Source organism: Lissotriton helveticus, chromosome 5_1 (assembly GCF_964261635.1).
Source record: "Lissotriton helveticus chromosome 5_1, aLisHel1.1, whole genome shotgun sequence".
In the NCBI taxonomy this organism is placed as follows: Eukaryota; Metazoa; Chordata; class Amphibia; order Caudata; family Salamandridae; genus Lissotriton; species Lissotriton helveticus.
In genome coordinates this window covers 81,383,940-81,411,641 of record NC_136065.1, presented here as the reverse complement: position 1 = coordinate 81,411,641, position 27,702 = coordinate 81,383,940, and the positions used below count along the sequence as shown (strand labels likewise).

General features: G+C 49.0%; 1 protein-coding gene across 1 annotated transcript in view; it reads left to right on the top strand.

Annotated features, from left to right (window-relative positions):
* Nucleotides 1-17,155, top strand: part of LOC144754162 (E3 ubiquitin-protein ligase TRIM39-like) — a 97,594-nt gene extending 80,439 nt beyond the window's left edge. The window contains exon 6 of the mRNA XM_078641744.1: nucleotides 15,912-17,155. Within this exon, the coding sequence (XP_078497870.1) occupies nucleotides 15,912-16,426 (515 nt within the window). The 3' untranslated portion in view covers nucleotides 16,427-17,155. The remainder of the gene's footprint in view (nucleotides 1-15,911) is intronic.
* The last annotated feature ends 10,547 nt before the right edge of the window (nucleotides 17,156-27,702 follow it).

The following is a 27,702-nucleotide window of genomic DNA, read 5'->3' as shown; positions in this document are numbered from 1 at the left end:
GAAAAGGAAGAGACGGGCGTGTTCAATAAAAGATGTTATTTATTGATCAGTCTCTTTTCTCGTACAAGAGAAATGGATCGATATTATTGCAATACTTATAGTTAAGTAAAGTGCATACATTAGAAGCAATAGTATAAAATAATACTGTAAAAACATTGATATGGTTTCTGAGCCATATGATGTTTAAAATGATTAAAATATATTTACATACACATATACATTTGACTAAACGCACTCAACTGGTGTTTCTAAATACGCCTACCCCGTGTACCTGACCTAAGTCTAATGCGTGGGCGGGAATAGAAAGTTTACAGTTTAAGTTAAGTTTGTTTTTGCCAAGTGAATAACTAAAGAATTCTCTAGGAGGGGTTATTCAGTTCTGTACCTGGAATTTAGGATGGATGAGGAATGGTATCTCTTTCTCTGCTCTCGATATTCCAGGCTGCCTGCGAGGGCTGCCCAGAAGCGCCGGTGCTGGGTCTCTCGGCTTGAGATAGCAGCGCGTCTCTCAGCGCGTCAGGAAGGCGGGGCTGCTGCCTGCGGGGTCTGCTTCTGCTCTCGGCTTCGGCAAGTATGGCTGCTCCGTCTTGTCACCACGCGTGTGTTTGCATAGGGCAAGGTCGGCAATATTTATACCTTAAAGGTGCCGAGATTGACGTAAGGATGGACATAGGTACGTCAATAAAGATGTCATACGACTTGCTCGTTAGCACATTCTTTACTAAAGTTCTCTGTGAAATCAAAACAATGGCCGCACGGATTATCCAGGTTGTCATAGGTTTGATTTGTTATGAGAACGTCGTATGCCTTATCAGGGGCTGGAGGAATGTCGCTTGTCTAATTAGATCTCAAGCGTTATGACCTAATCAGATAACACGTTCCTGTGCCGTAGTGTGACTGCGTCAGATAACGGTATCTGCATCATGGGGGTTTTCTTGCCTCATGGGCTGACTGTTAGTTAACTAGCTAGTAAGTTTAACCAGAATAGGGTCAGGAATAGGGGGATCGAATCAGAACCTATAGAAATACACGACAGCTGCATGGGAGCATGATCTGGGCACGCAGATTTCGGATGACCAATGGGAGGAATGTTGTGCTGTGACCAGGGAGGTCTCCATGAATAGCAGACACAAACTCATTCACTTTAAATTCCTACGAAGGATGTATCACACACCGGCGCTCGCTCACAGAATCGATGCAAATAGGCCCCATGTCTGCCCCAAATGTAACGCCCCACAGGCGGACTTCGCACACCTGTCCTGGACTTGCCCGAGACTCCACACTTACTGGGTAGAGGTCCACAAGACTTTGGGTGACATATTGGGTTTGCCGTTAACTGTCACACCCCAAATTGCACTGCTGGGCTATGTGGCCACTTTCCCCCGCAAACTTCGTAAACTGGCATCTATTTGCTTCCTCCTGGCTAAGAGGGAGGTGGCACTGCTCTGGTGTTCACGTCACGCTCCGACGGTCACCTCGTGGCTTGGGAGTGTGGCGTACTGCAATGTAAATTGTGTGGAATACTCAGAACAACTCCCAACCTCTTCCCGCCCACAGGACATCTGGGGTCCGTACCGCCAATACATTACGAAAGTGTCCCAGGAAGCACCGTCACAGTCACCTCATCCTAACACACCAACAGGGGTGGGTTAGCGCAATGGGGGCTCAATCGCCACACCCTGGATACGTACAGACACCAGCGCGACTCCCATGTGCCCTTTGACATACATGGCCAGGTTTTGGTCGTCCGGTGACACATTGCCTTTGTGGCTCCTGGGGTGCCTTGCCTGATCTTCATGGGGACTGTGTTGTGCTTGCTCGGTCCTCCGGCCCTGCTTGTCGCCCCCCGCCCATGTTGGCTGCACTATGCTGCCTGGGGTCAGGTTGTGAGGTACTGGATGGGGTTTGCTGTGCCCGGGCTGGGGACATTGTCCGATGAGGTGGTTGACGCAATACGAGCCGACTTGCTGTATTGGTCTTGCAACATCGTAGATATGATTTTTGTTCCTTTATCTTGCTTTCATCTTTTGAGTTATCCATTATGTTCTTTGAGAATTTCTGTTGCTTTATCAGAAAATACACACCTTGTTTCATTCTCTATACACGCAATCCTACTGAATTCGCCAATGTTTTTCTTGCAATATTCTGTATGGTACCTGATGTCCTTTTACACCTGCTATGTAATTGGTCTTTACAAATGTGGATTGCCTCAGATGCTTTAATAAAGTGTTTAAAAAAAAAAAAATCCCAGCTACAAAGGGGCCACTTGTGAACAGAGCGAGCCTGAGCGTGGCAAATGTCCCATGCAGGGCCACGCTACCGCCACTGCCACCCACGCCAGTGTCTTGCTGCTGGAGCCCTGCTGCTGAGAACTGCCAAGGGACCGCACAGGCAACTTCCTCTTCGGAGGGGAGCCGTGGGGATGCCAGCGCAGGCTGGTACTAGCTCCGAGCTCTATAAATAGACCGAGGCTGGATAAGGGCCGGAGCATCACAGGGCCTCACAGGAGCTGAGCTTCTCTGAACCACTCCAAGGTTTGTGGTGCATTCTCGCATCACTCATGTCACTTCCGTGTCCTTCGTGATCGAATCGTCAGTAACACTCCAGATAGCTCTGTCACTCATTACCATCTAATACAGTGCACTGACTAGCATTGTATACCTTCTAGTAGCTCCCCTACTCTGCACCATACCTTTGGAGTAGCTCTTTTACTCTGTGCCATATAATGCAGTGTACTGAGTAGTACAGTACACTTCTTGTATCTCTGTCACTCTTTGCCATCTTATGTAGAGTACTGACAGGTACAGTATACCTTCTAGTAGCTCTCTTACTCTGCACAATCCAATTCAGTGTACTGACTAGTACTGTAAATGTTTGAGAAGCTTTGTCATGCTGTGTTTAGTAGTTCTGTATAATTTGGAGTAGCTCTGTAACTCTGTGCCATCTAATGCAGTGTACTGAGTAGGACTATATGCCTTCTAGTAGCCCTGTCACGCTGTTCCATCTATTGCAGTGTACTAACTAGTACTGTATATGTTGCAGTAGCTTTGTCACACTGTACTGAGTAGAACTGTATTCCTTCGAGTAGATCTGTCACAGTGTGTCATCTAATAAAGTGTACTGACTCTTGCATTTACCTTGGAGTAGCTCTGGTTCGAGGCATGTGGGCTGCTGAATTCATATCTATAGCATAGATCGCCGCCTAGTGTTGGGTCCGGATGATTGCACATTGTTGTCCTGGAAGAGTCTTCGAAGTATCACGAGATAGGTGGCTCCTCCCCTGGACTACAGTGCGCATGGGCATCGACTCCATCCTCAGATTGTTTTTTTCCGCCATTGGGTTCGGATGTGATTTCGTTAACTCCTGTTCGGAATCGATATAGAACTTATTCGAGGCCAAAAGGCCTTCTTCGAACCGTCGGTATTGTTTGCGTTCGGTGCTCGACTCTATTCCAACTTATCGAGTCGGATATTCGGGGGGTCGTGTGACTCTTCGGAGGTTGAGGCCCAGTCGACGCAGCAAGACTTCGACGGCATGGAACGGAGTCCGTTCAAGAACTGTCCTGTGTGTGGTTCCAAGTACCCACACATTGACGTCCATCCAGTGTGCAACAAGTGCCTGTCGCCGGACCACGACGAAGCCAACTGTATGGCCTGTTCCAGGTTTAGGTCGAAGAAAACGATCAAGCTTCGGCGCGTGGCGCGCCTCGAGGCCCAGCGATCGGCTCCGGCACCGGTGGACATCTTCGACGACGAAGAACAAGACGACCAAGAGGTCCAACTACAGATTTCACCTCCGTCGGGGATCGTCGAGTCCGACTATGAAGTGGACGTCGAGGACCAAGATGTAGAGGAAGTTGTCGATGAGGTAGGGGACGACAACGAAGCATATGAGGCCATGTAAGATAGCTCAGAGGAAGAGCTATGCCCCGTTCGTACACTTACAAAGGCTCAGGTCGAGGGATCGCCACGTGGCCTTACCCAAGACCTTACACCAAAATCCATGGCCCTGCCTTCCGGCCCGGCTACGGACACTTCAGCGGAGCCGCCATTGTCGAAATCGAAACCGAAACTGAAACCATCGGTGTCGACGAAAACAAAGATGGCCGAGGCGACATCGAAACCGAAGACGTCTGCCCGAACGTCGACGCCATCGTCTTCGGAGGCCTCAAAACCAAAGAAATCTGTCGACCCGGCAAAGGTGCCGAAGGTGGTCAAGGAGCCAAGCTCAGGAAAGGCCGTCGAGCCGGTGACAAGTAAGGCCGTCGAGCCGAAATCCAAAAAGGCTGTCGAGCCTGCCCCGAGCAAGCCTGTCGAGCAGAACACCAAGAAGCCTGTTGAGCCGAAGTCGACTAAGGGCGCCGAGTCGAAGTCTGGGGTCCCGACGCCAAAAGTCAAAGCCGTCAATCCGAAGCCGTCGACGTCTAAGGCCGTGGACAAGGAACAAAGCGCACCGGTCAAAGATGCTCCTGCGCCTCGAGCAGACAAACAGAAGTCATCGACGCTCGGGTCTCCCCCTGGGGGCGGACCGAGGTCATCGGTCGGGTCAACGAAACCATCGGCTTCCTTTACGAAGCAGGTCTCGGACTCCCTTAAAAGACTTAAGGACAAGGCTTCAGCGTCTGAACCGAAGACACCTTCCGCGCCGAAGCAAGCTGTCCCAACGCAGAAGACTTCGACTCCGATCCTCTTCACGTTACCGCCTAAGGTGGCGCCGAAGGCCTTTGCACCACGATCGGTGTCCAAGGACTCTGTAGTGTCGACGCCAACTCACCTGGTTGGAAGTTCACGGCATCGACAACCTCTATTGGAAGAACGGTCGGAGCATTTCATCGATGCCGACACCGGGAAACTTACGCTGTACAAGAGGAAGATTACATCAGAGCCTTTGGAGTCATTTACAATTCCTCTAAAGCGCAAGAAGCCTGCACCAGAAACCCCAATCTTGGTTGAGCCAATTCTAGGCTACACAGACTAGGAGAAGTGCGACACCTTCACCCACCTATTCTGATGGTGAGGGGGAGCAGGATGAGGAGTATAATTTTCCTGCAAACACAGAGCCTGATGAGCAGCAGGACTCGTGGGTGGACACAGGTGATCAGGGAGATCAGCACACCGTCCATGACCCTCAGATTTACAATGTCAAGACGTCTCCCACTGAAGATTCTGCGGCATTTAATGCCTTGATTGAGAGGGCAGCTAAAAACCATGATGTGGAAATGCATGCTGACCCTGTGGAGGTGGACTTCCTTTTTGACACTTTCTCCACTGCAGAAAAAACTGTCAAGACTCTTCCGATGCTAAAAGGGGTCCTTAAGCATGCGGCAGACATTTTCAAGGAACCCACAAGGTCAAGGGTGGTCAACCCTAGAAACGAAAAGAAATACAGACCGGCACCTGGCGATCCAACCTACATAAAGGGCCAGTTGCCTTTGGACTCTTTGGTGGTCTCTAATGCCCGCAAACGGGCGAACTCCCAAACCACGGGTGAAGCTCCTCCCCCAGACAAAGAGTCGAAAGTGCTGGAGGCATCAGGGAAGAGAGTAGCAGCTCAGGCGGCCAACATCTGGCGCATCTCAAACACGCAGGCACTATTGGCCAGATACGACAGGGCACACTATGACACCCTAGAACAGCTGATGCAACACCTACCAGATCAGTTCAAGGAGGGAGCTGAAATGCTTATCCAAGAGGGGAAGCTCATCTCCAACGCAGCCATAAAATGTGCACTAGACGTTGCAGACACGGCAGCAAGAGCAATCAACACTAGTGTGATGTTGAGGCGACAGGCATGGCTCCGAATCTCCGGGTTCAAGCCGGAGATACAGACTACCATCCTCAACCAGCCGTTTAACCCAGACAGGTTATTTGGTCCAGAGGTGGATACCACCCTGGAAAAGATTAAAAAAGATACTGAGACTGCAAAGTCAATGGGTGCTCTCCAGTCACAACAGTTTTGAGGGAACACTTTTCATCGCTCAGGCAATCGAGGTGTTAACAGAGGACACATGTCTCAGCAGGCGCCATTCACTAAAGGTGGGACGCAATCCTCGTACACCAAGCAGAGTAGAGGAGGATATAGAGGAAACAGTGCCAAGGGTAGAGGCAGAGGCAACAACAGTTCCCGTTCCTCTGCCACCAACAAACAGTGACTCCCTGTCACTGCCCCCCGACCATTCAACACCTGTCGGGGGGAGACTCCAGCAGTTCCTGCCAGTCTGGAAGTCCATCACCACAGACAGGTGGGTCAGGAAACTTATCCAGTTCGGCTATTGTTTGGAGCTAACATCCACTCCACCAAACATACCCCCAAAACAACGTCCTATGTCAGCAGAGCACTTGCACTTATTGCAGCAAGAGGTTCTTGTGATGCTGCAAAAAGGCGCAATAGAGCTCGTGCCCCTGGAGGAAGAAGGCACAGGGGTTTATTCCCTGTACTTCTTAATCCCAAAGAAGGACGGGTCCCTCAGACCTATTCTGGACCTACGCCCCCTGAACCAGTACATTCTTTCAGAACACTTCCACATGTTGACACTGCAGCAGGTTCTTCCTTTGCTAAACCAAGGAGACTTCCTCGCAACCTTGGACCTCAAGGATGCTTATTTTCACATACCACTCCATCCATCCCACAGGAAATACCTCAGGTTCACCATCCAAAACCGGCATTACCAGTTCAAGGTCCTTCCTTTCGGAGTGACCACTGCCCCCAGAGTTTTCCCAAAATGTCTGGCGACAGTAGCGGCGCACCTCAGGAGACAGAACATACATGTCTACCCTTATCTAGACGACTGGCTGGTTCAAGCCAAGTCAGCCCAGCAGTGCGCCGCCGACATGTCCCACACCATTCACCTCCTTCACAGTCTGGGGTTTTCACTAAGCTATCCAAAGTCGCACCTTCAGCCAGCCCATGTGCGGCAGTATTTGGGCGCGACGATAGATACTCTGGCAGCCACGGCTCAGCCAAACCCAGTGAGGATCGACAACATCCAGTCGCTCATCCAAAGGTTCAGACCGCAACACTCACTTCCAGCGAGAGTAAAGTAAAGTCCACATTTGTAAAGCGCACAATCACCCGTAAGGGTCTCTAGGCGCTGGGGGGCCGTCGGAAAGATTAAGCGAGCTATTGCCCAGAGTCACATGGTGCTTGGCTAACCTTCCGCCGGAGCCGGGGATCGAACCGTGGTCCCCAGATTCCAGCGTCAGTCGCCCTGGCCGCGGCGCCACACCTCTTCCTCTTCCCTTCACCGAGAGTGTTCATGTAGTTGATAGGCATGATGGCCTCCTGCATCTTCATAGTCCCGCACGCACGGTTGCATATGCGTCCGCTCCAAGAATGCTTGGCACATCAGTGGACTCAGGCTCAAGGACAGTTAAAAGACCTAGTGTTGGTGACAGGTCGGGCATACAACTCTCTGCATTGGTGGAATCCACACAACCTTTGCAAGGGCCGACCGTTCCAAGAGCCTGTGCCACAGATTGTTCTAACGACGGATGCATCTCTCCAGGGGTGTGGAGCTCATGTGCTTCACTACACGGTGCAGGGACTATGGACACACAGCAAAAGAAGATGCACATCAACTACCTAGAACTGATGGCAATCTTCATGGCACTCAAGTCCTTCAAAGTACATCTGTGCAACAAAGTCATGTTGATCCGGACGGACAACATGACGGCCATGTACTACATCCAAAAACAGGGAGGTACACACTCTCCACAGTTGTCTCATCTGGCTCAGAGCATGTGGAAGTGGGCCATTCAAAGGAACATCTTCCTCATGGCGGAACACCTCCCGGGCAAGGACAATCAGATGGCGGATCTGCTCAGCAGGTACTGCCACCAGATGCACGAGTGGGAGTTACAGCCATCAGTACTCCGCCCGTACTTCCAGCAGTGGGGTCATCCAGAAATAGACCTGTTTGCCACAAGGGAAAACGCAAAATGCCAAAGCTTTGCCACCAGGTTCCCTCCCCCACAGTCGCAGGGCAATGCGATATGGATGAACTGGTCAGGCAGATTTGCGTACGCTTTTCCCCCAGCACCTCTCATTCTGCTGGTGGCAAGAAAGTTAAAGCAACACTCGATGACGCTCATCCTGGTTGCTCCAACGTGGGCACGCCAACCATGGTACACCACGTTTCTGGAACTCTCCGTGGTACCGCATCAAAGGCTGCGCCTCACACCCAGGCTCTTGACGCAGAACCATGGCGACATTCAGCATCCAGATACGCAACAGCTCAATCTGGCGATCTGGCTCCTGAGGTCTTAGAGTTTGGCTACCTTAACTTGCCTCCTGAATGCATGGACATCATCCGGGAAGCGAGAAAGCCCACTACCAGAGCTTGCTATGCAGCAAAATGGAAGCGGTTTGTTATCTACTGTACACAACACGATATCAACCCGCTGGATGCATCCATTCCTAATATCATCTGCTATTTGTTACATCTTTACAAATGCAATCTAGCATATGCTTCCATTCGGATACACCTATCCGCCATAGCGGCTTATCTTCAGAACAGGCAGCATCTCTCTGTTTTCAGGGTGCCTGCCATTAAGGCATTCCTAGAAGGGCTGAAGCGAGTCATCCCTCCTAGGACTCCACCAGCTCCTGTGTGGAACCTCAATGTGGTCCTCACCAGATTGATGGGTCCCCCATTTGAGCCTCTGCATTCATGTGAGATTCAGTTCTTGACATGGAAAGTGGCTTTCCTCATTGCCATCACGTCACTGCGACGTGTTAGTGAGCTACAAGCGCTCACAGTACAAGAGCCATTCATACAAATTCATTCTAACAGGGTGGTGCTGCGCACTAACCCTAAGTTTCTTCCTAAAGTAGTGTCGCAGTTTCACGTTAATCAAACCATCGAACTGCCCGCATTCTTTCCAAACCCTGAAACAGTAGCAGAAAGAATGCTCCACACGCTTGATGTCAAAAGAGCGTTAATGTACTACATTGACAGAACAAAAGAATTTAGAAAGACACAACAGCTTTTTGTTGCCTTCTCAGCCCAGCACAAAGGCAACCCCATTTCCAAAGCAGGAATAGCCAGGTGGATCGTTAAGTGTATTCAGATTTGCTATCACAAGGCTAAGCGCACTTTAACGGTCCCCCCCAGGGCCCACTCCACACGCAAGTCGGGGGCCTCCATGGCGTTCCTAGGTAATATCCCTTTGGAAGATATTTGTAGAGCAGCCACATGGTCTACACCACATACATTTACTAAACATTACAGTGTAGATGTGCACTCCAAACAGCAGGCAGCTGTAGGACAGGCTGTTCTTAAAACACTTTTCAGACTTCTGCAGCTGGCACGGACGGTCGCTGTTAATGGAGGGACTGCTATGTATTCTATGCTATAGATATGAATTCAGCAGCCCGCATGCCTCGAACTGAATATGCTACTTACCAGTATGCATCTGTTCTTGGCATGTAGGGCTGCTGACATTCATATCGCCCGCCCTCCTCCCCGGCGCCCGTAGCGGCTGCAGACATTTTCTTGCATTTCATCTTAAGCATGGCCATCGCTTACACTATTACACTCCATCTTTGCCACAATGGCTAAAAACAATCTGAGGATGGAGTCGATGCCCATGCGCACTGTAGTCCAGGGGAGGAGCCACCTATCTCGTGATACTTCGAAGACTCTTCCAGGACAACAATGTGCAATCATCCGGACCCAACACTAGGCAGCGATCTATGCTATAGATATGAATGTCAGCAGCCCTACATGCCAAGAACAGATGCATACTGGTAAGTAGCATATTCATTACTCTGTCCCATCTTAAGCAGTGTACTGAGTAGTACTGTATACCTTGGAGTACTTCTCTCACTCTGTGCCATCAAATGCAATTTACTGCTAGTACTGTACACTATCTAGTATCTTTCTTGCTCTGTACCATCTAATATAGAGTAATAATTTGTATGGTATGCCTTGTAGTGACTCTGTTACTCTGTACGATCTATTGCAATATACTTACTTCTACAGAATACCTTGAAGTAACTCTTTCACTCTGCGCCATCTAATGCAGTGTACTGACTAGTACTGTATACACTGGAGTAGCCTTTTCACTCTGTACCATATAATGCAGAGTACTGAGCCGTAATGTATACCTTGGAGTAGCTTTGTCACTCTTTGCCATCTAATGCAGTGTACTGATTAGTACTTCATACCTTATAGTAGCTCTCTTGCTCTATACCGTCTAGTATAGAGTACTGACTAGTACAGTATGCCTTGGAACTATCTAATGCATTGTACTGACTAGTACTGTATACCTTCTATTAACTCTGGTACTCTGTACCATGTAATATTCAGAGCTGACTAGTACAGTATGCCCTGGAGTAGCTCTGCTACTCTGTTCCATCTAAAGTAGTGTACTGACAAAGTACAGTATGTCTTGGAGTGGCTCTGTAACGTTCAATACAGTGTACTAACTAGTACAGTACACCTTCTGGTAGATCTTTCGCTCTGTACTACCTAATACAGTGCACAAACAAGTACAATTTACCTTCTATAAGCTCTCTTACTCCGTATTATCCAAGACACTGTACTGGCTAGTACTGTATATCTTCTAGTAGCGCTCTTACTCTGCGCCATCTAATGCAGTGTGTTGACTAGTACGGTGTACCTTCTAATAGCTCTGTCACTTTGTGCCATTTAATGCAGTGTCCTGACTAGTACAGCACACTAGTAGTAGCTCTGTTGCTCTGTATCTTCTAATTCAGTGTACGGACTAGTCCAGTGTACCTTAGAGGGTCTTTGTTACTTTGTAACATCTAATACAGTGCAATGACTAGTACAGTACACTTTCTCGCAGCTCTCTTGCTCTTTACCATGTAATGCAGTGTACTGACTAGTACTCTATACAATCAATCATTCAGGGATTTGTAAAACACACTACTCACCCGTTATGGTCTCAAGGGGCTGGGGGTGGGTATGAGCAGCTCTGTTAGGGTCATTCGAAGAGCCAGGTCTTGAGGTCCTTCCTGAATTGGTGTTGTGTCGGGCTACGGCGGAGGTGAAGGGGGAGTTCGTTCCAGGTCTTGGCCGCAAGGTAGGAGAAGGATCATCCTCCTGCTCTGGTACTGTAGAAGCGTGGGATGGCGGCGGGGGCGAGATTGGCTCGACGGAGGTTTCTCTTGGGGCGTGGAAGGAGAAACAGTTGTTGAGATATTGTGGTCCGATGTTGTAGAGGGCCTTGTACACGTGCATGAGCAGCTTGAAAGTTATTTTTCTTTCGACCGAGAACCAGTGTAGATCATGGAGGTGTTGGGTGATGTGGTTGTGCCTGGGGATGTCAAGGATTAGCCTGGCTGTGGCGTTCTGGATGGTCTGGAGCTTGCGTTGCCATAGTCTAGTCTGCAGGTGATGAGAGCGTGTGCGACCGTTTTTCTGGATTCGGAGGGGATCCGTTTGAATGTTTTGCAGAGTATGCGGAGGGTGTTGAAATAGGCTGAGGAGACGGCGTTGATCTGGCGAATCATTGTGAGCGATGAATCCAGTATGATGTCGAGGTTACGTGCATGGTCTGTGGGGTGGGTGGGTTTCCGCGGGCAGGGGGCCACCAGGTGTCGTCCCAATTTCAGGGGGTGGAGTTGAGTTTCAGGAGCTGTTTCATCCAGGTTGCGACAGCTTTCATCCCATCTTGGAAGTGTTGCCTGGTGATGTTGGGTTCTTTGGTGAGGGAGAGGATGAGCTGGGTGTCATTGGCTTAGGAGCCTGTGTTGAGCCTGTGGTTTCTGACAATGGTAGCGAGGGGGGGCCATGTAGATGTTGAAGAAGGTGGAAGGGTGCAGATGTCATCAGTGGCGGTGAGGAGGGTGGTCTTGGTGCTGTGGTTGCTGCGGAAACACGATTGGGAAGTGTCTAAGTCATTGTTGGTTTCAATGAAGCATGCTAGCTGGGTGTTGACGGCCTTTTCAATGACTTTTACTGCAAATGGAAACAGCGAGATGGGCCTGAAGTTCTTGAGGTCTGTCAGGTCTGCGGAGGGATTCTTGAGGAGGTGGTTGACTTCAGCGTGCTTCTAGTTGTCGGGGACTGTGGCGGTCTCGATGGAGCAGTTGATTATTTGACATAGCTCGGGTGCGATGGTTGTGGTTGCCACGTGGAAGATGTGGGACGGACAGGGGTCTAAGGGTGCCCCTAAGTGGGTACTCTTCATGATCTTGAAGGTGTCTTCTTACGTGAGTGGGGTCAAGGTGAGTAGGGTCTGTTTGGTGGGGTTGCTGGGGGTAGGAGTTGAGGTGGTGCAGAGGTCTTGTTCATCAAAGTTATCGTAGAGTGTCTTGAGGTGAAAGAAGGAGCTGAGTCTGTTGCACAGGTCTTGGAAGGGCGGGACTTCTGTTGTTTCGCTGCCTGGTTTGGCAAATTCTTCTTTGATGGAGAAGAGTTCTTTGGAGTTGTGGAGGTTGGTGAGGATTCTGTCTTGGAGGAAACTTTTCTTTGTGGCTTTGATGAGTTGGTGGAGTGCTGGGGTGGCTGCTCTGTAGGCTTAGCATGTTTCCGGAGTTTTGCTGTTTCACCAAGTGTTTTCACGCCATTCGCAGGAGCGCTTGGATTCTTGGAGTGCCGTGGTGAACCAGCTTGCTTTTTTGTTGCGTCATCCTGACGCCTTCCAGAGGGGGGCAAGTGTGTTGACGCAGTTGGTGATCCATTGGTGGATGTTGCTTGCCACAGTGTTGACTTTTGGCTTGGTTAGGGGTGAAGTGCTGGTGAGGGCGGATGTGAGGTGTTTTTCAGTGACTTTGTTCCTGCTTCTGTGTGGGATGCGGTGCGCATGCTTGTTTGTGGTGGGTTTTCTAAAGGAGAAATGTATGCAGTGGTGGTCAGTCCAGAGTGGTTCTGTGGTGTGGCTGAAGGAGACGCTGTTTCCTCCTGGGGACGGGGTCTAGTGTGTGTTCTGCTGTGTGAGTGGGGACAGAGACAAGTTGCTTCAGTCCTATGTTGGTGAGATTCTGTAGGAGGATGGTGGAGTTGGGGTCGTCGTGGTTGTCCAGGTGGGAGTTTAGGTTTCCGAGTAGCATGTAGTCCATGGAGGCAAGGGCGTGGGGTGAAATGCGTTCAGCGATGATGTTGGTGAACGGAGCACAGGGGCAGGCGGTCTTTCCACCAGGGTTCCACCGAGCGTCGTTTTGGGTTTGGTCTGGATCTGGAAATGGATATGTTCCAAGGTGGGCGAGGCGTCGTCCGGGTCGCTGGCTGTTATGTGGAGGGAGTTTTTGTGGATGACGGTGATGCCTCTTCCTGGGCGGGTGGCGGTCTTTTGTCAGGATCTTGTATCAGTCGGGGATGGCGATTTCGATATCGGTTGTGGAGCTTGCGTTTGTCCAAGTCTCTGTGAGGAAGACGACGTAGGACGTGTGAGTGTTGAGGAGGTCCCAGATGTCATGTCTGTGCAGTGAGAGTACGTTGAGGAGGATGCATTTCAGTGGTTTGTGTGTGCCGGCGTCCGTGGGCAGGGGGCTGATGCTGGGGCCCGGAGCTGGGGGAAGGTGCGTGGCACTGTCGGCAAGACATCGGACCCTGGGTGTTGCTTGACGTCGAGAACTTGCAGTTGCTGCTGCATCCGTGGTTAAGAGCATGGAGGGTGCTGGGGTCATACCGGCGGTGAGTCGGGGACTAGTACCTTGGAGCTGGTCACAAACGGGAGAAGATGGGATTGCCTTTGGTGTGCAAGCGGTGCCCCCGCTGCACGTGGTGGCAGCTGTCACTATTAAGTAGGAGTCCGATGGTCAGCTGTTAGCGACATGCTGGGGGAGGGGCCGCGGGGCAGCAGTGGCAGGGAGCACAGGAAAAGGAACTAAACCGAAGCAAAGAGAGAGAAAAGCAAAAACAGAAAGAGCAAAAGATAAAGGGCCAAACAGAAGAGCAAAAGAGAAAGGGTCAAACACATAGAGCACAAAGAGGGAAGCAGGCACAGAAAACAGAGTGGAATAGCAGAAGAGCAGAGTGCTCTTCCACTAGACCACAAGGGATGAGGTGCAGGCAGGAGCCTGCGGGTGGACGAGGGCCTCGAACACCTGCCTTGCATCGAGCTCGGGCTCAAGGGCAGTCCCTCAGTGGTGGAGCTGCATGGGGGAGAGCAGTGATACTGACCAGGAAGGTCAGTGGTCTTGTTCTGTCACTCTGTACCATCTAATGCCATGTACTGACTAGTACTGTACACCTTCTATTGGCTCTCTCACTCTGTACTACTTAATGCAATCTACTGACTAGCACTTATACCTTCTTGTAGCTCTTCTACTCTTCACCATCCAATGCAGTGTACTGAGTAGTACTGTATACCATGGTATAGCTCTGTTACTCTGTGGCATTTAACGTGGTGTACTGACTAGGTCAGTGTACCTTGCAGTACCTCTGTCACTCTGTGACATCTAATGCAGTGCATGTGTAATGTATACCTTCTAGTACTTGTACATTAGACTTCAGTACCTCTGTTACTCTGTGCCATCTTATGCAGTGTACTGACTAGTACTGTATACCTTGTAATAGCTCTCTTACTCTGTACCACAGTGTACTAACTAGTACTATATACCTTTCAGTAGCTCTCTCACTCCGTACAATCTAATACTGTGTACTGACTAGTACTGTATACCTTGGAGTAGCTCTTTCACTCAGTACCCTCCAATGCAGTGTACTGACTAGTACTGTATACTGTCATTCTGTACCATCTAATTGAGTGTACTGAGTAGTACAATACACTTCTATTACCACTGAGCCATCTAATGCAGTGTACTGACTCGCACTGTATACCTTCTACTAGCGCTCGGACTCTGTACCATGTAACACGGTGTACTGACTATTACTGTATACCTTGAAGTAGCTCTTCGACTCTGTGCCATCTAGTGCAGTGTACTGACTGGTACAGTATACACTGGAGTAGCCTTCTCTCTTTGTACCATATAAACTGACTAGTACAGTGTACCTTCCAATAGCTCTCTCAGTCTTTGCCATCTAATGTAGTGTGTGCGGTGTACTGATTATTACAGTACACCTTTGAGTAGGTCTGTGACTCTGTACTATCTCATACAGTTTACTGACTAGTGCAGAATATCTTCTAGCAGCTCTGTCACTCTGTACCATCTGATGCATTGTACTGACGAGTACTGCATACCTTCTATTAGCTCTGGGACTCTGTACCATTTAATATACAGTGCTGACTATTACAGTATGCCTTGGATTCTTTATGTTACTCTGTTCCATCTGATGCATTGTACTGACTAGTGTAGTATGCCCTGGAGTGGCTCTGTTTGTCTGTCACATTAAATACAATGTACTGACTAGTACATTACACCTTCTGGTACATCTTTTGCTCTGTACTGTCTAATGCAGCCTACGGACTAGTACAACATAAATTCTATTAGCTCTCCTACTCTGTACTATCTAATGCAGTGTACTGACTAGTACAGTTCCCTATTGGGTGCAGTGTTCTGTGTAGTACAGTGTGCACAGTGTCTGTGTGTAGTATGGTGCGTGGTGCAGTGTAGTGTTGTAGAATGTCCTGTCTATAGTGTATTGTAGCACTCCTTGTGAGGGATAGTGTAGTATGCCTTATGTGTGGTAGTGAGATATAGTATGTGCTACGTGGTGCAGTGTAGTGTGTAGTAGAATGTCCTATGAAGTGCAGTGTGCTGTTCGGTGTAGTGTGTGCTCTAGATGAATCTGTGCTTTAGAGTAGTGAGCAGTCAGGTGCTCTGTGTTTTAGTGTAGTGAGCAGTCGTGTGTCTTGTGCTTTAATTTAGTGATCAGTCTAGTGCATCGCGCTTTAGTTTAGTCAGCAGTCTAGTGCCGCGCTCTCTAGCACAGCGTGCTCCTTCCAGATGTGGTATAAATTAATCATATGTAAAACAGAAGCAGTAATTATGGCCTTTCTTTGTGTCATTAAATCTCTAATTGTGAATCTCTTCTCTGCAGTGATGGTGACTCTGGATCCTGACACGGCTCATCCTCGGCTCCTCCTGTCTGAGGGGGGGAGACGAGTGAGAGAGACGGACACAGCACAGTCCCTGCTGAACACCCCCAAGAGATTCACCAACTACTTCTACCCCTGTGTGCTGGGGAGCGAGGGGTTCACCTCCGGCAGACATTACTGGGAGGTGCAGCTGCTGCAGGAGGAGGGAGGGTGGCGTGTGGGGGTCGCAGCAGAGTCTGTGAACAGGAAGGGAGTCTTCACATGGTCACCGGAGGGGGGAGTCTGGGCTGTGCGGGGATCGAAGGGTCAATACAGGGCTCTCACCTCCCCTCGGACCCCTCTGTCCCTTCGTGAGAAGCCCCTGAAGCTGGGGGTGTATCTGGACTACGAGGGGGGGCGGCTGTCCCTGTACAATGCTGACTCCATGGAGCTTCTCTACACCTTCCCGCAGGCCCTGTTCACAGAGAGGCTCTTCCCGATCTTCTGGCTCGATGGAGCGGAGCTGAGGCTGGTGTGAGAGCTGCAGGGAGCTTCAGACCCTCATCCTTCCTTCCCACCCCTTACAGGGGAGGAGCGGAGCTGAGGCTGGTGTGAGAGCTGCAGGGAGCTTCAGACCCTCATCCTTCCCTCCCACCCCCTACAGGGGAGGAGCGGAGCTGAGGCTGGTGTGAGAGCTGCAGGGAGCTTCAGCCCCTCATCCTTCCCTCCCTCCCCCGCGCAGTGATAATGTGACCAGGAGCACAAGCAGAGACGCTTTTAAATAATAAAACGCACCCTTTGGGGATAAGTCTCCTGAGAGAGGGTCAGGGGGTGGCAGTGAGTCCAGTGACTGAAAAAGAAGGTTTCTTTCATGTAGATTTATTAATGTATAGATGTCACCCCATGTGCAGACCCCCTCCCCCTCAACTGTCATCTACAGTTTAAACACCAACATTCCAAAGAATCTGCAAACACCAACATTCCAAAGAATCTGCAAACACCAACATTCCAAAGAATCTGCAAACACCAACATTCCAAAGAATCTTCTTCACAACGACCCTCCCACATATTGCCATGACAAACAGAAATCTCACGTGAAACTGAATGCTTCCTATCTCTTTTCCTTGTACAACTTTAAAACAAGGGCAGGAAATGTTTGCTGTTTGAATCATGCACCAGACATCATGTAACATATGATAAAGTCTCTGTAAAATTCAAAAATGTGTATTGCTTTCACCCGTGGAGCTTTGACATTCATATGCACATTATAGCGCTGCGCTGAGAAGTACTTATTGAAAGTGATTGTTTTTAAACATGACCCTAGAAACCATATTAATTACCTCAGACGCAAGACAGTTGTCATGTGAACCCTGTATGTAACCCAGATTCAGGGCGGCTTTAGGACTGTGCGACAGGTGCAGCTGCACCTGGGCTGACCTGGGAGAGGCGCTGTGTGCAGAAATATCTTTAGGTTTTAAAAGCACCTGCTGCTTCCTTGTGAGTCCAGCAGGTTTCAGGCAACAATAAAAATGTCAAGATAACGCAGGTGATTAATGTTTCTGCTGGAGAGAGATCACAGTTTTGACTCATCATAAAGTAGCACAGAGGGTTAATATGCCTGCTGCAAAGAACCGTAAAACATGCAGGTCACAGAACAGTAATCCTCATTGGTTTTTGTAACATTTCCTATGGACTGATTTACACATTTAAGATTGATTGCTTCTATATAAGGTATGTTTGGTGTAAAGTGCTCGACACCCTAGAGTTGGCATGAGTAGCGCTATAAAACAAAAGACATGCATGTGAGGGAGGAGATAGGTAGAGATGAGTGCCACTATTGGAAGGTGGGGCTGAGGGAATATTTGGAAATGGCGGTTATGGGCGAACAGGCACGAAAAAATATTGTCGCACCTGGCGCCTCTAACTCTAAAGCCGGCCCTGCCCAGATTCTTTTAGATCCATTCATTCAAACGCAGTAGGTTTTTGTAGCGCTGGTATTGAAGGTACTTTCATATGTGATAGGGAAGAAAATGGACGATCGGTGAAGTCAAATATTTGTCTAGGATCACAAAATTTGGTTACTCGGAGAAGCCGCTATTAATCCAGGTGTTCTAGTTTCCCTTTGGACAAATTAACTACTAAATGGGTATCTATTTGTCTCGCCTTTTTACCTTAAATGGTAATGCTTTTGTGATCCATCACCTGTGAATTAAGCTGATATTTCTTTGCCAGGGTTTTGCGTGCTCATGACGGACCACGCCGTCATGAGCCACGGGCGGCGTGTGCTCATGACGGCGTGGTTCCATCATGCTGCGGCCGCTCCTCCCACGCGGCACTAAATCCCCGCCTGTGCAGGCGAATTAATGAACGGGCATGGTCATGACGGAACCACGCCGGCATGAGCACATGCCGCCCGTAACTCATGACGGCGTGGTTTCGTCATGAGCACGGAAGTGCTGCGCTCACCCCCTAGCCCCTCGCGCCACCAACGGAATTCGCAGCGCAGGGAAAGGGTTAAAACTTCTTTCTGAGGACAGTGTTTTTGTAACGTGAGCATGACGAGGCCAGTGAAGATATATCACAATACAGAACTATGTTTTTAACATTGCAGTTCCTAAACTGCAAAGATTCCATCACAATTACAGACCATCATATATAAGTTGTTTTCTTGTGAAACGTCTGCCCTGATGCACAAGCCACTATTGTAATTTATGAAATGTGTATGTGGCAAAGACATGAAGATTCTGTTAACAATGTGCAATAATGTTCTATTCCAGCAGCACAAATACAACACAACAGCCTCCTGCAGTGCTTTCATGACTCCACAAACATTTCCAGGTCGTAATTAGGTAGAATTAACGTGTATGCAAACATTTTTCCAGATGTTATTGTGTAATTACAGGCCATCCTGTATTAAAAACAGAATTCATTTTTGTCATGAAACTTTCAGAAGAGCAGCTACATGTGTGACCTTCAGAAGCAAATCTGCCTTTCAAGCCAACACCAGTGCATGCTGGGACTGAGATAACAAGGTTCTTAATAGAAACCATCATACTACATGTCCCAGAATGCAAATTTATATTGATACAAAACATCAGGGGTTGGGCGGAGGGTTCACTCGGAGTGAGGTTTTGACACCAGGTCAAGCAAAGCAGAATGATTTTGCTATGAGTTTTAAATGCTGCTTGCAGGACGGCAGGAATATTGTGTAATACCCGTCCCCTCTTCTGCTTCTTAATATCCGAGTCTCTGCTTCATGGAGATTGGGTGTATTTCGTGTCTCTTGAGTAAGATGTGGGCTGAGTGTGTTCTCTTTCAGCTTTAGTGTCATGACATCTATTCATAAGGTAGCTCAGTAGGTTGAGGCACATCTACAAGACCCATAATCTAGACGTCACAGGTTAAAACCCTGGCTGGGGCTTCTCTCACTTTCTAATGATTGCAATGTATTGTATCATTTATATAAACCTTCATGCTGTTACCAATGACTGCAGCTGACGTCACTGAGAAATGGACCTCAGATCATTATGAATTCTTTAGTTGTAATGTTGGTTTACTTCAGTACAAATATTAACATTATCAGATTAAAAAGAGTTTCACTGGTGATAAATTAATATTACCAGCGAAAGATTTTGCAAAAACATACTAAACAGATCAATTTACGATACTTGCACTTGTCAAACTTTTTTCAGGAGCTCTGTGTCAATCTGGGGTAACTGGACTCAAACTATAACAAAGAGAACCTGTTGCCACTGGTGTCCTGGGGCTTTACCTTACTGTGGGGTCCAAGACTGAGCACCAAGTGAACCCCTCACCCCTTGACTCTCAGAGTAGTGAAGTCGAGCTGTCCAAGGCTTACTCAAGGAGAAGGTGCAGGGTTAGAAACCAAGAACTCTCTAAAGCAGAATACAGTTAAATGATTGTCCAGGGAGCATAAAGATGCACCTAGTTATACTCTGGAGGTTGGGGGGGTGGTCCATACGGACCCTCATGTATATAGCCCAGTTGCCCCGTGGATGAAGATAGAACAACATTTGTGCATAAAAGGGCCTTGTACATGATGTTTGAGGCATCGTGTTAATGTTGTTTGAAGCTAGATATGTAAATAAAGCAGTTTCAGAGAAACTAGTCCAACATTGCCGTGCACGCAGATATGTGCAGAAGGTCACGGCAGAAATGTTTGTGAAAAATAGGACAATGTAAGAAACGAGCAACTTCGCTACATGGGCCTAATCCAGGTATATAACAGTATCGTGCTGTCGCAGTGAATGTGCTGTAGGACAGTTGAGAATGAGGACAGTTATTCAATAGGACAGTTATACTATAGGACAGAAGGTTGAATGGACTTGCTCCCCTGGCTCTCACCGCTCTCTCTGGGTCTGTAGTTAACCCCCCTTTCCTTCTGGAATGGGCTGTGCCAGTTATGGAGCTGTAATGGTGCCAATGTCCGGGGTGGTCCCTTCGTACAAGGTCTCAGTTCACACTGAACCTTAATTCTAGTGCACTAGAGGATGTTCTCACTGGACTCGTCAGGGGGCGCCACTCCAATAGTGCACGCGCTCACACAGAGCTCCTGGGGGCAGCCAGTCTGACTCTGCCTCGGCCCTACCGTGAGAACTTATCTCCTTTGGTGGCCAGACGCATGTCTCCAGCCCAGGTGAGGGAACAAGAGAGAAAGAGAGAGAGAGAGCTATACTGTGAGGGGGAGCGAGAGAGTGGTGACATTGGAGGGGAATAGGAGAGTAGAGAGAGAGTGCTAGAAGAGAAAGGAGAGGGAGAAGGGTGTGAGAGATACACTGATGTGGAGAGAAAGAAAGGTGGAGATAGGAAGGACGTGGAGAGAGAAAGCGAGAGATCGAGGAGTGTAAGAGAGACAGAGTGAGGAGGTAGAGAGTGGAGAAAGAATGGGATAGAGAAAGAGGGTGGGTGGAGGGAGAGGGAGAGAGAGACTGCCGGCAGTCAGTCTACAGGACGAGTGACTGCTCAGATGAAGGAGCTGCTCGTCTGATGGTTGTCCGGCTCCCACCGCCTGTGATGGACTGAAGTGACCCGGGCCCTTGGGATCTGGATTAAGAGGACACCATGCTCCTGACCTGCCCAGCTAGACCCTATGGATGAACAGGCGTGTAATCTAGCGCCTAGGTGCCCCGGCCTGAGGATCATGGCAGCCCAGTTAAATTGCGCCGGAGCAGAGACCGATGCATGGACTGCCCCCTCAACGCCTCCCCCACCGCGCCCCCCCCTCCACACACACACACACAAGGACACAGCAGCCAAGCCGAGGCTGGCATAGAGGTTGCACCCCCCTTCTGCAGTAATAAAAATGTATCAAGGGGCACAAATAATCTTCTCCCTTTCTGCTGAAGGTGCATCCAAGCCATCAACCCTTCAAGCAGGGCTACGCAAAATGGCATGGTGGACGCAAGCCAGCTCACTGAAACGTAACAGGGAAAAGACTGAGGTGTTGATACTGGGGAGTAATAAGAAGCTCTGGGGTCCCCAACACTGGCCATCTGAACTGGGTGCCCTTCCTCAGCCCACCCATCAAGCCCGTAATCTAGGTTTCATCATGGATGATTAGATGGCTCAGGAAAATTCTGTGGATGCTGCCAGTCTCTACTCAAAGAACTGTAATCCAGGCTCTTGTCATCTCACGCTTGGAATATGGCAACAGCCTCTTTTTAGGGGCCAACAAGGACGTGATACTCAAGTTGCAGGTTGTGCAAAATGCTGCAGCCCGCCTACTTTGCCACATTTTGATAACTGACCCAATTTCAAGCTCTTTACGTGAACTGCACTGGCTTAAGGTTCAAAACTGCATCAAATGTAAAAATCTAACCTATATGTTCCAGATTAAAACCGGCAAGGCCCCTGAATACTTCAACACTATTGTCCATCAATATGCCCCGTCACGTTCTCTCCGCTCATCCACCCAAATGAAATTCACGGTTCCTCGGCATAGATTGTTACGTATGGGTGGCAGATCCTTCTCTTGCCTGGGCTGCACCCTGTGGAACTCCCTTCCTCTGCCATTAAAGAAAGAGACTACTTTTGTCCACTTTCGTAAGTCACTGAAAACTTGGCTATTCAATCAATAAGCTTCCTCCTTCTTTCTCTCTCCTTGGCTCCTTCAGGCGGCACCGGGAAACCCTTGGCAAGTTGGGCGCCTTACAAATTTGAAATAACATAACATAGCAAGCAGAGATGCTGCCACCAGTGGCAGTCCCTTGCAGCAGGGCGAGAGGACAGTGATAATTGTATCCAGGACGGTTGCACTTTGGGTGCCCCTCCGGACCTTAACGTCATGTCATTGCAAGAGAGGCTGACAGTGAGTCTGAAAACCATCAGTGACTATCAGGGGACATATGTGTCCTAGCATCTTATTATTCTAAAATTATTAGGTACACACATCTCTCAATGTCCTACAATACTGACCCATAACCCTCATGCCCTTCTAAACTAGGGATCCGCACACAACTCTGCCAATGCCCTCAATTCTACCTTGCAGAGACCTCTGTAAAACCAGCCCTGGCAGCTCTACCAGTGTATTAGAATCCTGACATGAAGTTCCACCCCTAAACACGTGATCACTCCATCACAAAAGCTGCTGATGGGGTGTTACACGTCTTTACCACGACCGGTGCCAGCAGCACTTACATCAAGTGGTATGCCGATTCAATACCAGCCCTTGCTGGATTGTCCTGTTTATGGAGGGTGGGAAGTTATGGCAGAGGACAGCCAGGGGTCCCAAAAGTGTCATGTTACACATTTAACAGTGGAATGTGCTTCCACCAGTTTTGCTGTTGTTGGTGTAAAAGTTGTTGCTGTGTGTGGAGACACCCGCTTACACAATGTTTGGGCTGTTGATGGTGGGGGAACAGTGGGAGTCATCCATGGCTGTGGGCAGCAGTCTGAGCCTTAAATGATGGCTTGACTGGCATGTTATCCAGAGAGGGATAGGGGGGGTTTCAGTGGTGGTTTTACATTGAGATATCAAGGCCCGCGACACCAGTGCTGGTCCGCTTCAGTCAGTGATGAAGGAGAAACCAAGGAAAGAAGTGGAGGAAGAAAGCATTGCAGGCCCATTGTTGAGTGGCCATTGCCAGATTTGATGCTGCCTCTTTGGGGGTAGTTTCAAAGAAAACCCCAGGGGAATGTTGTTTAGTTCACTATTTATCGTGGCCGGAGGGGGCATAAGTGAATGGCTGCAGGACTCAGGAAGATGCAACAGAGCAGAATGCTACATCGGTTGATACTATTAGTTTTAGGCAGAACAGGTAAAATGTGACATTAACTCAGCATTTCACATAATATCAGTTCGTATAGTGGAGATATCTTTGCTGGGGATGTCATTTGAAGGGGCAATATATGTAGACAGAGTTTTGTTCATGGTTTGTGCAATTTCTTGTTGAATTTTTCTGCACCTTCTTATAATGGGGTTTGTCAAGAAGAGCTGGTCACAGGCTGATTTCACATTATCTGGGTGATTTCTTCTTTTTTGGGAAGGGAGATTCAGGTAATTAGAGAGGTGTTGGGCATTTATCTGGACTTGGCAGAGTCTTTTGGGGGGTGCCCTTAGCACCAGAAAAGACAGAGGGCCCGAGTACTTTATTGATTTGTTTTAGAATTGTCACAAAGAAGATGCAGGTGAAGTTGCCAGGAGACAACGTGCAAGAGATTTGTTTATTGTGAAAGAGGATTGCAAAGAGCGCACGTTTGTGCTCCATAAGGTTAAATGTTTGTTGGTGCCTCTCAGTTTTGCATGCAGAGTGGTCAGGTTGGCAGAATGTTTTGTACGAGGTTGGTCTTTGTCATGTCAGGGGTGGATTTACCGCACCATAGAGGGTGAATGACAGTTGCTCCTTGGGCAGTTCTGCATGTATGCCAGCATGTTTTGAGAATTTAAACAGAGTAAGCATGTTTTCTGCAGAGGACAAGACACATTGACATGTACAGATTTTTTCTGAGCAAGAGGCCCCTGGTTGTGGCTTGTTCTGGGATGGATGGTGGTGCAGAACAATGACATTTTCACTGGCGGTTGCTTTGGTGTTGTGTTGTGTGGAACTAACGAACAGAAAAGTAACGTTAAACAGGGATAACATATCAGTGGTGAAGTTGGTTACACTTGCTAAGGTGTATCCTACCCTTGACCACTGTGACCTAACCAGTACTCAACGGTCAGGTGTCCTTTCGTCCAATTCGTAGAGAGGGAAAATTAAGAACGCGATATTGCGTGCCTCATATGAGTCGGGGTCGTGGTGCTTGCTCAATTTCATGATTGCTTGGAGCCAGGCACCGGCTGTTACGCCTACCCTCAGGACCCGCCTTCGCTCCCCGAGGACACCTGACCGTGAGTAGTCGGTTAGGTCACAGTGGTCAAGGGTAGGATACACCTTAGCGAGTGTATACTGCCCGGGCCATGTTCACTGGTCCTGACGAAAGCCTGGTACTATCAATTTCAGGTAGAAACATGTAGACCTTTTTATGCACATTTTTTCACTTTAAAGATACCGACGGTCAATCTAACCAGGAACGGCATCTCACCAATATTGTTGATATTGTCCAGTGGCTTCAGAATAAAATATTTTTTGTGAGTTATATCTGGCCAATTTTTAAACCACTTTCACTCACTGGCACAAGAAAAATCAACCCGCTCCACTGTAATCAGGTGTCGTATGTAGCACACCGGGATGGCATTCGGCCATTCGGGTGGGACCCCAATGATGAAGTATGTCACCAACTAGGTCGGTGTGAGGGGCTCTTCTTAGAAAGGGAGAATTTCCTTTCTTGTACACCACTCCCAAAACTGCGGAGACACTGCTTTGTCTCTTGGGGGTACTCCTTCATTTGTTTTTGTACTCCTGGGATGTATTCAGCTAGGACGTGTATCTAGTCGCAACTGACCACTGTGGCGAATGTGCGCCACACTGTTTGTAGAGCCAGTACATGGCAGTGATGTTGTGTTTGCACCCAGGGATCTTTGCCTAGAATGTTTTGGAGAAACAGTTTGAGGCCTAGTTGAATGGCTAAATGTTCCAGATGGTGGTAAGAGATGAGGTGGCCACAGACCCTATACTGCCATATTTAGGAGATGCGCCAACCAATCGGAGAGTGATGCGTCTGAGGTGATGGTCAGCTGCAGAATGAGATCCATAGGGGTCTGCCACGCAGGTTTACTGGTTACCACCGCAGCGGGTGATGGATGCTGGCCCTTATTAACACTCCATCTTCTTGCTCTGCTTGTGACACTCCTGCAGTGGACACATTTGGATCATGGCATGGGAGAATATGGCCAAGAAGTGGAAATAATCACTAGGAGGCACATTACCGTTCTGACTATGGGAACGCCATGTGGCTGAAAAAGAGGCAATAGCCGCTGAAATGAGCCACCCTTTGGTCGCTTGGATATGCCTCGAGGGTGACTGCATTTAGGACAGACGCCAAAGAACCTGTAGGTGGAACCTAAAAGGGTTAGAGGAGGAACTTGGTGGCATTGACTGTAAACACCAGGTTGTGGAGGAGAGAGAGGATAGCCTGTGTAGGATATACACTCCGGCCAGCTCAAACTCTTGATCAGTCAATCGCCTAGACAAGGGGTTGCTTGAGTACCTCCATCAGAGATGGGGGGTAGACTAGGGAACGCGTGAGTACCTCCATCAGAGACGGGCGGCAGACTAGGGAATGCGTGAGTACCTCCATCAGAGAGGGGCGGCAGCTGCTGCCAGGCATTTGGTGAAGGTCCTTGGAGTGAGGTGACTTTGAAGGGCAGCAATTTGAATTGGTAGTGCCGCCCACTTACCATGAATCAGTGGTAGTGCCGGTGAGCCAGATGAATGGGGATGTGAAAATAGTCGTCCTTCAGGTGAAACGTGGTCATGATGTTGCCTTTCTGCAGCAGGGAAATTACACCCTACAGGGTGGGCATATGGAAATGTTCAGAGAGGATGTATCTGTTGAGAGGGCAATGGTCAAGGATTGGTCAGAGGGAGTCGTCCTTCTTGGAGATGAGGAAGTACAAGGAGTAGACACATCTGTTCTAGTGTTCTAGGGGCCTGGCTCTATAGCTCCCTTGAGAAGGAACACTTGAACCTACTCCTGCAGTGGACAGGATCGGGGCTGAAAGTGTGGGGGTAGGGTGGGATGCTTAGTGAGTTAAAAGGAGTGCCAAGCAATACCAGAGCTAAATGATCTGAGACGAAGGCCACGCAATGAGGGAGGAAATCCTGAAGCCTCCCTCCCGACAGCAGTGATTGAGGGAAAAGTCTGTGCCTGGAAGCAGAAGCTCTCTTACCGGGCATGCCTTTGCCTTTATTGAACTGCCACCCTAAATGATGCCCAGCATGTACCCTTTACCCTCTTGCTGGTAGTAGGCTTGCTGCTGCCTTAGGTACAAGTGGGTCTGGTCAGGAGAGATGGCCTTGAATCCTCCCCTCTACTGTGGCTTCCGAAAGGGGCCCCTAGCAGACGCGGACCGGAGAGCACCCATAGCCTTGGTCGTCTGTGTGTCCTTTTTTATTTTATCAAGCATCTCACCAAACCGCAGACTGAAGATGTGCTCTCTGTTGAACATTAGGTTGATGACTGGCTGTTGGACTTCTGGCTTGAAGCTGAGCACACAGAGCCAGAAGTGCCATCTGAGTTAATGGAAGCATTTACTCCCCTGGATGAGGTGTGAGCTGGGTCAAGGGCAAACTCTATGGTGGCATGAGAGATGTTTATGCACTTTGAGACTATACCCCCCCTCCCCCTCTTTCTGAATTGTTTAGGGAGGAGCTGTTGAAATTCCTCCTTCCCCTCCCACTAGGCTCTGTCGTAGGGCCAGAGGAGACCGACTGATTTGACGATGTGCCATTAGGTATTGGCCAAACCAACAGTTGATGGACAGAATGCAGAACAATGTCATACATTCGCCCCAGTACAGAGATCTGGGCCTAAATCCATCGTTTTTTTGCTCACCATGCCATTCCAGTTTGAACCCAGCCATATGCAAATCAGCCTTGACCCTGTGCCCTAATGGTCACACCCCATTATCATGGAAAATGGGCAGAAATGGTTTAGGGACGCCAGAAAAATCCAAAAGGAAAGTAAAGTGTAAACTTTGTATTTCTGGTGTCGAAACAAAGGACAAAATAAAATCTTTCCCAAGGAGCATCGGGTGGAGGACCTCTACAATCGGAACTGCAGAATCCGGAGAGGTTCCCCCTTGCCTTCCTTCACACCAGTGAAAAAGAAGGGAAACAACTTCTCAGAGAAAGATCCGCTGAAGGTGTGAAGTGTGCCATCTTGTCTGGGTCGTAGAAGGACACCTGCCCCTTCTCGTAGTCAAGGTAGATGCCCACTCGCTGCGGCTTCCGTTCCAACATTAGTGGTGTAGGTGGCAGTGTGAACGTCTGGTAATCCTCACCATTGGGCACCACCGCCCAGAAGCCATGGTCCAGACACAACATGGCCTCTCCCTTGCGGGTCACTGGTTCCATCACCACACCCGGCCCCACTCTGACTTCTGGTCGACCATCGCCTCCCAGTAGTGTAGGCCTTGGTCGAAGCCAGTAGCGCCCAGCACGCACACGGCAGGGTCGAAGCGCTCAGGCCCGTCTGGCACTGCCCGTTTTTTGTCTCCACAGCCACCTTCACACTGTCCGTGAACCCCAGGAATGGGCTGGCTGTGTTCTGGTCCAGCTTCATGATTTCTGGAGCTGGCAAGTAAACACGAGAAAAGACATCTTAGGGAAAACAGCCAGAACATCTCTGACAGCCAATGCCACGTGAATTTCCACCTGCAAAGAGGTTTGGGGGTGGGGACTATTGCATCTG